The 13,778-nt window shown below is 48.0% G+C and overlaps 1 protein-coding gene across 1 annotated transcript in view; it reads left to right on the plus strand.

Annotated features, from left to right (window-relative positions):
• The first annotated feature begins 245 nt into the window (after positions 1 to 245).
• LOC138286985 (platelet binding protein GspB-like) overlaps positions 246 to 13,778 on the plus strand; it is a 63,094-nt gene continuing 49,561 nt past the window's right edge. The window contains exons 1-2 of the mRNA XM_069227349.1: positions 246 to 269; positions 374 to 932. Of these exons, the coding sequence (XP_069083450.1) occupies positions 246 to 269; positions 374 to 932 (583 nt within the window). The remainder of the gene's footprint in view (positions 270 to 373; positions 933 to 13,778) is intronic.

Consider the following 13,778-nt stretch of genomic DNA (forward strand, 5'->3'; position numbering starts at 1 on the left):
GGGTAGCAGAAAAATAGTTTTCTAGGCGATTAATCCACAGACGCCACCTTGGCGCAGCAGTGGCGGGGTCAATCAGCTGGCTAAACGGTGGTAAAGAAGTAATCGAGGAGTGAACGCTATTGTGTAGTGGAGCTGGCAGACGGGGATTCCCTGGTGGTGGAGGGGGATTGGCATTATTTGCATTGTCTGGCGGTGGCGCACTCATTTTTACACCCCTTCAATGTAGGGTTTTACACGAGTCACTAATGTTCCTTACTTATTTTTCTGTTGTACAAGTCCTTTGTTTATTTGTTGCCTTTTTTTCAAACAACCAAAAAACCTTCTCTTTTTTTTTTTTTTTTTTAACACGTTCCCATATACGTGTCAATTACAGCTGAGGCCCTTTCCTGGGCAGCGCTCAGCTTGCCGTTCCTCCTTCAGCACATCCGCTGCTTCCTCCAGCAAGCGGAGTGCTATATGCAGCCTCGTGGCCCCACGTGGCAGACACGCTGTCTCGCTCCAGCGAGCAGAGCCCTTTTCGGGCCGCAGAACCCCACGTGATGGACGCGCTGCTTCGCTCCGGCGAGCAGAGCGTCGTATCAGGGCCTCGGGACCCCACGTGACAGACGCGCTGCTTCGCTCCCGCGAGCAGAGCGTTCTTTCGTATATCAAGAATCGCTGCCCCACGTGGCAGTACACCAAGGCGGGGCCAGGCCGGGCTTCCAGCTACAGCTGCTCCGGCAGCCGCAAGGACACGCCCGACGGGGCGGGGCTGGGCTCACCGTCTTGGGCTTCCCCGATCGGGAAGCCAACCGCACCACCTCCGCCGACAGGACTCCGCACGAGGCGCCCGGGCACCACCCGCGGTCTTCGCCTCTTCTCAGCGCCGACACCGCACCACGTGGTCTTCTTCGTGTTTTTTTTTTCGGGACCAACGCTACACCACGTTTCAGGTACGTGTTATGCGTGAATCATCTCTTGACTTTCGGTTAATTGTAACACCATGTTCTTGGATCCCACCTTCGTCGCCATTGTAGACACGTGGCGCCGCGCTGCATGTAAAGACCACGCACAGACCTCGTCGTGTTGCAGCCACACTAGGAACTGCGTCACCGCAGTTCCGTCCTTTATTTATACACTCGTGCTCCGTGCCCCTCCCGGACACGTTGAGCACGTTAACATAATGCAGAGAGCCCGTATGGCTCTCTGCTCCTCTTTACACCTGGCTTCACAGTGCAGAACCCCACCTTCCTCCTGTCAGCCGAAGGCACCTGAAGATTGCCATTAACCATCCAGGATGGTTTTCTTCCAGCAAGAAGTATGGGGAATGTGCTTGCTAATTTAGAACAGCATAGGCATGTGGTTCCCCAAAGAGCCTGCCTACTTTGCTGTCTGGGCAGCATAAAGTCAGCATCTTGGAAGTGTTCCACCACAAAATTAGTTGTTTCTCCACCATACTGGCTATACCAAGTTTGGGAGGATAGGTACCATTCTCAGCAGAAAACCTTTTCCAGAAAATGCAGTTTGGATCTCTGCTGGAGGAATTGCATCTTCCAACTATGATCATGTTTATTTCCCTAAGACGATGGGAATTGTTTCCTAGCACTCAGTGGACACCATTTAGCTTCTTATGACAGATTGTTGGATAAGCCACCCTCAGACATGCAGGTGATCAGCCATCTTTTATGCCGCATTAACCTCTAAATCATAGTGGATTCATGGGGATGTCCGCTTTGTGCGGTGGTGTTGGTGTAATATCTAGCAAAAACCTGTACTTTGCCTATGCACTGTGTGCTGAGCTTACTCCCAACAGGGTTTGTGAAAAATAAGCACATGTGAAATTTGAATCACACCAGTGTATTTTGTGTAATTTTGAGAATGTTGTATTACTCTTGATATGTAAAATTCCATAAATGATGCCAATAAGCCAGTTGTGCAGTTATGATGCTGTTCAGAGTTAAAATATCATGGAGGAGCGTTGGAACAAGCAGAAACAACCCAGACGCGATTGACCCAAACACCTTAAGCAACCACAAGCCTATATTACTTTGATCTTTTTCTGTAAAAATCCAAGAAAAGGCAATTAACCTTATATCATGCCACACACCTTACCACACTAAACTATACCAGACCCCATAGTATACCACACAAAAGACACCATACAGTAGCACACGCCATACCATCCCATACTGCACACCATACCACGCACCATAACATACTAAACCATATACACCATGCCATACCATGTCGTACCATGTCATACCATACCTCACACCATACCATAACATACCATACCAGACCATAACACACAACATATCATACCAAACACCATAATGTGCAAAATATGCCATACACTATGCCATGCATTACCATGCCCTATTAAGCCCAGTAACATGCCAAAGCATATACACCATACAATACCACACAAAATTCCATACCATAATAGACAATTAGAGCATACTATACTATACCATACTATACCATACAATGACATATGACACCCTACCATACTGTGAGAAATTGGGTTGTTGGTTGACTGGGATGTGAACCCTGGTCAAGCAGCAACCACATTCCTTGTCAGGATGAGACACAAGCCAACCCCAAGTCAACCTGTGCTCACCCTCTGGTATCTTGGCACAGAGCAATCAAACCTAACTTGAAGGCAATGAGTAAAGAATGGGTGCAACACTTCAATAAGTAAAACAGTGAAAACACCACACAAAAAGGACCCAACACCAGGTTAAAAAATAGAGCTTAATTTAATAACTAAAACAAGACAAAAACAATAACGCACCATCCAGTAGAACTTTAGATATGATTTGTTTAAAGGATAAACTGTAAAGTACTGCTTAGAAACACAAAGCGCCAGCTGGGGATATCTGGTCGCACTGGACTGGGGTAACATCTAAAATTCAGGCCGACCATGATGGAGCGCAGGCCGGTTGCAAGGACCCAGTGAGGCCCACTGAACAAAGTTCCTTAAATCCTGGTTGCGGAGCGTTGCGTGGATCCGAGGTGAAGATGTGTTGCGTAACCCATGTGATGCGTTGGTTCTGAGATGCAGCATGGCTGCAGTGCAAGGTCGTGTTGCGTTGTCAACTATCCCGTCGACAGGACTTTCAATGCGAAGGCCAGTGTCAGGGGTGTGTTGCGTAGCCAAGGCGATGAATCAGTTCCGATGAGCGGTGAAGCCGTTATACGGAGTTTGGCATCGTTGATGGGGCTGCCACCAACCAGGGATGCAAGGACCTGCTCCAAGGAAGCATTGTGCAGTGGAAGCTCCAAGAGCATTGTGTGGAACTCACGATGCAGGATGCGGCAACAATGTGAGTCATCTGTGCTGGGTCCAATCCACACAGCAACAGCAATTGGCATTGGTTCTGCTCGAGGATGCACTGTTCAGCCAATAAAATGCATCGATTCTGCTCGGGTATGCACCACACCGCAGAGAGGATGCATTGGTTCCACTGGTAAGCACCTTAGGCTCACTTCCAAGGGTCCAGGACACTTGGCAGGGAAGAATCACAGATAGAAGAGTCCAGGTGCAGAAGCAGGATGGATGGAAATATTTTGTCTACCTGAGACTTCAGACCAGGTGGATAACCAAGTAGCCATTTGAATCAGTTTGGGTCCTGGTTTGGAGAGATGTATGTCCACTCCTTCTCACTCCCAGGTAAGAGGGTAGGCAGGCAACAGGTCAGCACAGCAACACAAGAGTCAGGCACAGTACAGCCCAGTAGAGTGACAGTCCTTCAGCAGCACAGCAGTTCTTCTTTCTGAAAGATTATCCACAGGTCCAGAAGTGTACGGAAGTGGTTGTGTCTGAGATCCACTTCTTATACTCAGTGGCGCCTTTGATATGGAGGAGAGTTCAAAGACATGCCTTTAAAGTGCACAGATGTCCTGCCCTTCCTGTCCTGGCTCCAGACTAACTACATGGGGTATGCAACCCTTTGTGTGTGGGCAGGACACAGCCTATTCAAGTGTAAGTGAGGCTGGGTCCAGCTCCTTCCTCCTATCCTGCTCAGAATGGCCCATCAAGTCACACCTAAGCCCCCATTGCGTGTGGCTGTCTAGGAGAGTTGTACAACCCAACTGCCATCTGCACCCAGTCATGTGATCAGAGACAGCACAAGTGGCCTGGCAGCTTTCACTGCCTATGGCCCTGGTCTGAACTCAGGCCAGGGCCATAGGCAGTGAAAGAAAGCTGCTGTTTCAGGCCTCTTGTGCACCGGCCTGCCCCGTGTGCACTGCACATGGGACAGGCCGGTGGACAAGAGGCCTGAAACAGTAGCTTTCACTGCCAAGACCCTCTCCTGAATTCGCCCAATCTCAGAAGAGCTAAGCAGAGTTGGGCCTGGCTGAAGTTTTTTTTCAACTCTGCGGAATTCTGCAGAGTGGAACTCTGTGAACTCCCCCATGCCTACTTATGAGTAAATTAAATATGCCAATTGGGTATATGCCAATATCACCATATTTTAGTTGAAAAGCACAAGCACTTTAGAACTGGTTTGCAGTGGTAAAGTGTGCACAATCCTAAGGCTAAAAAAATGAAGTCAATAAAAACAATGAGGCAAAAAACTCGGGGAAACCCTGTCAAAGATGCCACTTCAAACACATACCATACCATTAACTTGACATAACACACTATAGCGTACCATACCAAACATTGACAAGCCATACCATACCACACCAAACCATACCAAACCATATATACCTTAAATATCACATGCAATACCATACTGTGCACCATACCATACTATACCTTACCATACCGTTACCATACCATAGCACACAACATTCCATACCACACACCGTAAAATGCAAAACAATTCCACATTCATATCATACCCTACCATACCATACATACAATACCATTCAATAGACAGTAGTATGGAAAATTATACAACACACCATAGCAGGCACCATACCATACCAAACCATATACAGAATCCCATCCCATAGAAGACCACCCGTTCATACTACTTTGACAGTAAGGTGCCACACTGTTAGACTTGGCATCCTTGGCGTGGTCTCCCTTAACTTTTTGCCTCTGTTTCCAAAGTTGTTGATGTATGCTGGACTATGTTTTTGCTGTTTTTGTTGCTCTGGGCACTTTACCACTGCTATACAGTGCTAAAGTGCAAGTGCTCCTATGTAAAATGTATGTGTAATTGACTTTCCATGATTGACATACTTGATTCACTAGTAAGTCCCCAGTATGGTGCACTAGAGGTGCCCAGGGCCTGTAAATCAAATGCTACTAGTGGCCATGCAGCACTGGTTGTGCGACCACATTCATAGCCCTGAAAACATGGCTCAGACCTGCCACTGCAGTGTCTGTGTGTGCAAATTTAAACTTCCAATTTGACTTGGCAAATGTACCCACTTGCCACGCCTAAACCTTCCCTTTTTATACATGTAAGGCACCCCTAAAGTAGGCCCTAGGTAGCCCCATGGGCAGGGTGCAGTGTATGTTAAAGGTGGGACATGCACTTATGTGTGTCCTGACAGTGAAATACTGCCAAATTGGGTTTTCACTGTTGCAAGGCCTATCTCTCTCATAGGTTAACATGGGGGCTGCCTTTAAATATTATTAAAGTGCAGATTCCCTTTGGGAGCAGATAGAAATTTGGAGTTTAGGGTCCCTGAACTCACAATTTAAAAATACATCTTTTAGTAAAATTTGTTTTTAGATTGTGTGTTTGAAAATGCCACTTTTAGAAAGTAGGCATTTTCTTGCTTAAATCATTCTGTGACTCTGCTTGTTTGTGGATTCCCTGTCTGGGTCATTTTGACAGCTGAGCTGTTTGCACCTCTCCTCTAGACAGTGACACAAAGGGAGCTGGGGTGTACCCTGCATATCCCGTTGGGCCAACTGGCCTCGAGGGGAGGGGAGGAGTAGTCACTTACACCTGAAAGGGCTGTGCCTGCCCTCACACAATGCATTCTTCAACCCCGTGGTGTGTGTCTGGGGCCTGGCCTGGGCAAGGCAGGATCTTGAAAACAACTGAGACTTCTCTTTGAAGTAGGCCTACTTCAAAGGCAGAAAGGGGTTTAAAAGAGCACCCAAACCCCCTGAAACTCAGATCACTTCTGGAATCAAGAGGAACCTCTGTCAAGGAGAAGAGCTGAAGAGCTGAGGAGAAGTGCTGCCCCTGACTGTGCCTGTGCTTTGTTGGGCTAACCTGCAGTTGCTGCTAAAGCCTGTGAATGGGACAAAGACTGGACTTTGCTGTGCATTCTTGCTTGAGAAGAATCTCCAAGGGCTTGAACTGAGCTTCCTTCCTGTTGTTTAAGTCTCAGGGCCATCAAAGACTTCCCCTGCCAGCACCTGGACTCTCTGCTGATACTCCTGCCCTGCTAAGTCGTGCCCTATCCGTTCCCTGGGCCCTTGAGAGGTGAAGCTGGCAGCTAAGAACTGAAATTCCATGCAAAGACCGGTGTGCATGGAAACTTTCGACACACCACCCACCTTGTGGCTGATAAACGAAGCACCACCGGCCTTGCGGCTAACGTTGTCACTCCATCCACCTGCATTGAGGCTGGAAGATCGACGCAACACGGCTGGAGAAATGACACACAACACCAAGAGCGACTGCTGTTAACGACGAAAGCCCCCCGGCAGCGCAGTTTCTTGTCATCGTGCGACCGGATTTCAGCGCAACATCGATGGGTGCGGAAAATCAACGCAAAGCCTGCCCGGACCCAAGGTGCCCATCCGTATCTACGCATCGCTGTCTTGCGGGAGAGAAGAAACGATGCACGCCGACCCGACCGAAGGAGGAACGACGCACATTCTCGACACATAGCTGGCCTTTTTTGATGCACACTCGCCTGTTTTGACGCTACCCAGGTACTTTTGTTAAATAACAGCGTTCTCACTGTTTTCTAAGGATTAAGACTCTTTTTCTCTTTAAATTCATAACTTGACTTTGGTATGTGGGATTTTTGTCGTTTTAGTCTTGTTTCATATTGTAGGAAAGTACCATCTTGCCTGGCATGTTACCCCCATTTTTCACTGTATATATGTTGTTTTAGTTGTATGTGTCACTGGGACCCTGGTAACCCAGGGCCCCAGTGCTCATAAGTGTGCCTGAATGTGTTATCTGTGTAGTGACTAACTGTCTCACTGAGGCTCTGCTAATCAGAACCTCAGTGGTTATGCTCTCTCATTTCTTTCCAAATTGTCACTGACAGGCTAGTGACCATTTTTACCAATTTACATTGGCTTACTGGAACACCCTTATAATTCCCTAGTATATGGTACTGAGGTACCCAGGGTACTGGGGTTCCAGGAGATCCCTATGGGCTGCAGCAATTCTTTTGCCACCCATAGGGAGCTCTGACAATTCTTACACAGGCCTGCCACTGCAGCCTGAGTGAAATAACGTCCACGTTATTTCACAGCCATTTTACACTGCACTTAAGTAACTTATAAGTCACCTATATGTCTAACCTTTACCTGGTAAAGGTTGGGTGCAAAGTTACTTAGTGTGAGGGCACCCTGGCACTAGCCAAGGTGCCCCCACATTGTTCAGAGCCAATTCCCTGCACTTTGTGAGTGCGGGGACACCATTACACGCGTGCACTACATATAGGTCACTACCTATATGTAGCTTCACCATGGTAACTCCGAATATGGCCATGTAACATGTCTATGATCATGGAATTGTCCCCTCTATACCATCCTGGCATAGTTGGCACAATCCCATGATCCCAGTGGTCTATAGCACAGACCCTGGTACTGCCAAACTGCCCTTCCTGGGGTTTCACTGCAGCTGCTGCTGCTGCCAACCCCTCAGACAGGCAGCTGCCCTCCTGGGGTCCAGCCAGGCCTGGCCCAGGATGGCAGAACAAAGAACTTCCTCTGGGAGAGGGTGTGACACCCTCTCCCTTTGGAAAATGGTGTGAAGGCAGGGGAGGAGTAGCCTCCCCCAGCCTCTGGAAATGCTTTCTTGGGCACAGATGTGCCCAATTCTGCATAAGCCAGTCTACACCGGTTCAGGGACCCCTTAGCCCCTGCTCTGGCGCGAAACTGGACAAAGGAAAGGGGAGTGACCACTCCCCTGACCTGCACCTCCCCTGGGAGGTGTCCAGAGCTCCTCCAGTGTGCTCCAGACCTCTGCCATCTTGGAAACAGAGGTGCTGCTGGCACACTGGACTGCTCTGAGTGGCCAGTGCCACCAGGTGACGTCAGAGACTCCTGCTGATAGGCTCCTTCAGGTGTTAGTAGCCTATCCTCTCTCCTAGGTAGCCAAACCCTCTTTTCTGGCTATTTAGGGTCTCTGTCTCTGGGGAAACTTTAGATAACGAATGCATGAGCTCAGCCGAGTTCCTCTGCATCTCCCTCTTCACCTTCTGATAAGGAATCGACCGCTGACCGCGCTGGAAGCCTGCAAACCTGCAACATAGTAGCAAAGACGACTACTGCAACTCTGTAACGCTGATCCTGCCGCCTTCTCGACTGTTTTCCTGCTTGTGCATGCTGTGGGGGTAGTCTGCCTCCTCTCTGCACCAGAAGCTCCGAAGAAATCTCCCGTGGGTTGACGGAATCTTCCCCCTGCAACCGCAGGCACCAAAAAGCTGCATTACCGGTCCCTTGGGTCTCCTCTCAGCACGACGAGTGAGGTCCCTCGAATCCAGCAAGGCTGTCCAAGTGACCCCCACAGTCCAGTGACTCTTCAGCCCAAGTTTGGGGGAGGTAAGTCCTTGCCTCACCTCGCTGGGCTGCATTGCTGGGAACCGCGACTTTGCAGCTGCTCCGGCCCCTGTGCACTTCCGGCGGAAATCCTTCATGCACAGCCAAGCCTGGGTCCACGGCACTCTAACCTCCATTGCACGACTTTCTAAGTTGGTCTCCGGCGACGGGGGACTCCTTTGTGCAACTTCGGCGAGCACTGTTTCACGCATCCTCGTAGTGCCTGTTTCTGGCACTTCTCCGAGTGCTACCTGCTTCAGTGAGGGCTTTTTGTCTTGCTCGACGTCCCCTCTCTCTTCAGGTCCAATTTGCGACCTCCTGGTCCCTCCTGGGCCCCAGCAGCGTCCAAAAACGCCAAACTCACGATTTGCATGTAGCAAGGCTTGTTGGCGTCCTTCCGGCGGGAAAACACTTCTGCACGACTCTCCAAGGCGAGGGGGATCCGTCCACCAAAGGGGAAGTCTCTAGCCCTTTTCGTTCCTGCAGAAACCTCAGCTTCTTCTGTCCAGTTGAAGCTTCTTTGCACCCGCAGCTGGCATTTCCTGGGCATCTTCCCATCTCCGACTTGCTTGTGACTTTTGGACTTGGTCCCCTTGTTCCACAGGTACCCTAGATTGGAAATCCACAGTTGTTGCATTGCTGGTTTGTGTCTTTCCTGCATTATTCCTCTAACACGACTACTTTGTCCTTAGGGGAACTTTAGTGCACTTTGCACTCACTTTTCAGGGTCTTGGGGAGGGTTATCTTTCTAACTCTCACTATTTTCTAATAGTCCCAGCGACCCTCTACAAGGTCACATAGGTTTGGGGTCCATTCGTGGTTCGCATTCCACTTTTGGAGTATATGGTTTGTGTTGCCCCTATCCCTATGTTTCCCCATTGCATCCTATTGTAACTATACATTGTTTGCACTGTTTTCTAAGACTATACTGCATATTTTTGCTATTGTGTATATATATCTTGTGTATATTTCCTATCCTCTCACTGAGGGCACACTCTAAGATACTTTGGCATATTGTCATAAAAATAAAGTACCTTTATTTTTAGTATAACTGTGTATTGTGTTTTCTTGTGATATTGTGCATATGACACTAAGTGGTACTGTAGTAGCTTCACACGTCTCCTAGTTCAGCCTAAGCTGCTCTGCTAAGCTACCATTATCTATCAGCCTAAGCTGCTAGACACCCTATACACTAATAAGGGATAACTGGGCCTGGTGCAAGGTGCAAGTACCCCTTGGCACTCACTACAAGCCAGTCCAGCCTCCTACATTGGTTGTGCAGTGGTGGGATAAGTGCTTGAGACTGCTTACCACTCTTGTCATTGTACTTTTCATAAGAGAAAAATATACAAAACAAGGTCAGTGTATATACACATAGCCAAAAAGTTTTGCATTTCCTCTTTTCACTCTTTTCTAAGTGCTGAAAAGTACTTCTAAAACTTTAAAAAAGTTCTTAAAAGTTTAAAAAGTTTTTTCTGTCTTTCCAAAAAGTTCTGAAAACTTTTTTCTCTTTTTCTATCACTTTAACTCTCTCTAAAAATGTCTGGCACAGGCCAAAATGTTGAGCTGTTCAAACTTGCATATGATCACCTTAGCTGGAAAGGAGCAAGGAGTCTCTGCATAGAGAGAGGTTTGAGTGTAGGGAAGAATCCTTCCTTAGAACTGTTAATTAACATGCTTAGAGTACAGGATAAGGCCATAAGTGCCCAATCTGTTGAAAAAGTAGCTAATGGTTCTCAATCTGATCCAGGGACTCCCCCAGGAAAAGATTCAGGAAAGAAACTTCTCAGCCTGCCCATTACTAGACAGTCTAGCATAGTTGGTACAGAGGTTGAATCACACCATACTGATGGTGTGCTCTCACATTATACTGTTAGCCAAGCTGTTAGGGTGCCCTCTGTAAGGGACAGATCTCCTTCTGTTCATTCCCATCATACCTCTGTATCTAGAAATGTCCCTCCCACCCACCCTGATGACAGATTGTTAGAAAGGGAGCTCAATAGATTGAGAGTGGAACAAACCAGACTGAAGCTCAAGAAGCAACAGCTGGATTTGGATAGACAGTCTTTAGAATTAGAGAAGGAAAGACAGAAGTTGGGTTTAGATACCCATGGTGGCAGCAGCAGTATTCCCCATAGTCATCCTGCGAAAGAGCATGATTCCAGGAATCTGCACAAGATAGTTCCCCCTTATAAGGAGGGGGATGACATTAACAAGTGGTTTGCTGCACTTGAGAGGGCCTGTGCTGTACAGGATGTCCCTCAAAAGCAGTGGGCTGCTATCCTATGGCTATCATTTAGTGGAAAAGGTAGGGATAGGCTCCTTACTGTAAAAGAAAATGATGCTAATAATTTCCAAGTTCTTAAGAATGCACTCCTGGATGGTTATGGCTTAACCACTGAACAGTACAGGATAAAGTTCAGAGAGACCAAAAAGGAGTCTTCACAAGACTGGGTTGATTTCATTGACCAGGCAGTGAAGGCCTTGGAGGGGTGGTTACATGGCAGTAAAGTTACTGATTATGACAGCCTGTATAACTTGATCCTGAGAGAGCATATTCTTAATAATTGTGTGTCTGATTTGTTGCACCAGTACTTGGTGGACTCTGATCTGACCTCTCCCCAAGAATTGGGAAAGAAGGCAGACAAATGGGTCAGAACAAGAGTGAACAGAAAAGTTCATACAGGGGGTGACAAAGATGGCAACAAAAAGAAGGATGGTAAGTCTTCTGACAAGGGTGGGGACAAATCTAAAAATGAGTCTTCATCAGGCCCACAAAAACACTCTGGTGGGGGTGGTGGGTCCAAATCCTCCTTTAATCAGAACAAGGAAAAGAAACCATGGTGCTATTTATGTAAAATAAAAGGCCATTGGACAACAGATCCCAGTTGTCCAAAGAAAGGCACCACAGCTCCTACCACTACAACCCCTACTGCTACACCTAGTGTCCCTACTAATAGCAGTGGTGGTGGGAGCAAACCTACTAATAGCCAATCCAAGGGAGTAGCTGGGCTCACTTTTGGTAATTTAGTTGGGGTTGGTCTGATTAGGGAGACCACAGAGGCTACTTTAGTCTCTGAAGGGGCTGTTGATTTAGCCACTTTGGTTGCTTGCCCCCATAACTTGGAGAAGTACAAGCAACTAACCCTAATAAATGGTGTTGAGGTCCAGGCCTACAGGGACACAGGTGCCAGTGTCACAATGGTGATTGAGAAACTGGTGCACCCTGAACAACACATACTTGGACACCAGTACCAAGTAACCGATGCTCACAACATAACACAAAGCCACCCCATGGCTGTTGTAAATCTCAACTGGGGGGGGGTATCTGGTCCAAAGAAAGTTGTGGTAGCTTCAGATTTACCTGTAGACTGTCTATTAGGGAATGATTTGGAGACATCAGCTTGGTCAGATGTGGAGTTGGAGGCCCATGCAGCAATGCTGGGCATCCCAGGGCATATTTTTGCTTTGACAAGGGCTCAGGCCAAAAAGCAAAAAGGACAGGGAAGCTTGGATCCTGGAACAATGGACCAAGTGCTCCCTAAAGCTAGGGCTAGTAGAAGCAAACCACTTCCTACTATCCCTCCCTCTACAGTGGATTCTACTTCTGAGGAAGAAGAATTCCCTCCCTGTGCAGAACCTACACCAGAGGAGCTGGAAGCAGACACTGCTGAGCTTTTGGGTGAAGGGGGGCCTGCCAGAGAGGAGCTGAGTGTGGCACAGCAAACCTGTCCCACATTAGAGGGTCTCAGACAGCAAGCTGTCAAACAGGCTAATGGGGATGTCAGTGACTCTCACAGAGTTTACTGGGAGGACAACCTCTTGTACACTGAGCATAGGGATCCTAAACCTGGAGCTGCCAGGAGATTAGTGATTCCTCAGGAGTACAGAAAGTTCCTCCTAACACTGGCACATGACATTCCCTTAGCTGGGCATCTAGGACAAATGAAAACTTGGGACAGACTTGTTCCCCTGTTTCATTGGCCTAGGATGTCTGAGGACACAAAGGAATTTTGTAAGTCCTGTGAAACCTGTCAAGCCAGTGGCAAGACAGGTGGCACCCCAAAGGCACCCCTTATCCCACTGCCTGTGGTTGGGGTTCCCTTTGAAAGGGTAGGGGTTGACATCGTTGGCCCCCTTGACCCTCCTACTGCTTCAGGGAATAGGTTTATCTTAGTGGTAGTGGACCATGCCACAAGATATCCTGAAGCTATTCCTTTAAGGACCACTACAGCACCTGCAGTGGCAAAGGCCCTCCTGGGAATATTTTCCAGGGTGGGCTTCCCAAAGGAAGTAGTATCAGACAGGGGAAGCAATTTCATGTCTGCATACTTAAAGGCCATGTGGAAGGAGTGTGGTGTAACGTACAAGTTCACAACACCCTATCATCCACAAACAAATGGACTGGTGGAGAGATTTAATAAAACTCTCAAAGGCATGATTATGGGTCTCCCTGAAAAACTCCGCAGGAGATGGGATATCCTTCTACCATGCCTCCTTTTTGCCTACAGGGAGGTACCCCAGAAAGGAGTGGGCTTCAGCCCCTTTGAACCTCTTTTTGGACACCCTGTTAGGGGTCCACTCACACTTGTAAAGGAGGGTTGGGAACAACCTTTAAAAGCTCCTAAGCAGGATATTGTGGACTATGTACTTGGCCTCAGATCAAGGATGGCTGAGTACATGAAAAAGGCCAGTAAAAACCTTCAGGCCAGCCAAGAGCTCCAGAAGCAATGGCATGATCAGAAGGCTGTTTTGGTTCAGTACCAACCAGGGCAGAAAGTGTGGGTCTTGGAGCCTGTGGCCCCAAGAGCACTCCAAGATAAATGGAGTGGTCCCCACACAATTTTTGAAAAGAAGGGTGAAGTCACCTACTTGGTTGACTTAGGCACTGCCAGGAGTCCCCTTAGGGTGCTCCATGTCAACCGCCTGAAACCCTACTATGACAGGGCTGATCTCACCCTGCTCATGGCAACAGATGAGGGACAGGAAGAAGACAGTGATCCTCTACCTGATCTCTTTTCTTCCACAGAACAAGATGCTCTTGTGGAAGGTGTAGTTTTGGCAGATTGTCTTACTGCTGAGCAGAAAGACAATTGCA

Source organism: Pleurodeles waltl, chromosome 4_1, assembly GCF_031143425.1.
Source record: "Pleurodeles waltl isolate 20211129_DDA chromosome 4_1, aPleWal1.hap1.20221129, whole genome shotgun sequence".
NCBI lineage: Eukaryota > Metazoa > Chordata > Amphibia > Caudata > Salamandridae > Pleurodeles > Pleurodeles waltl.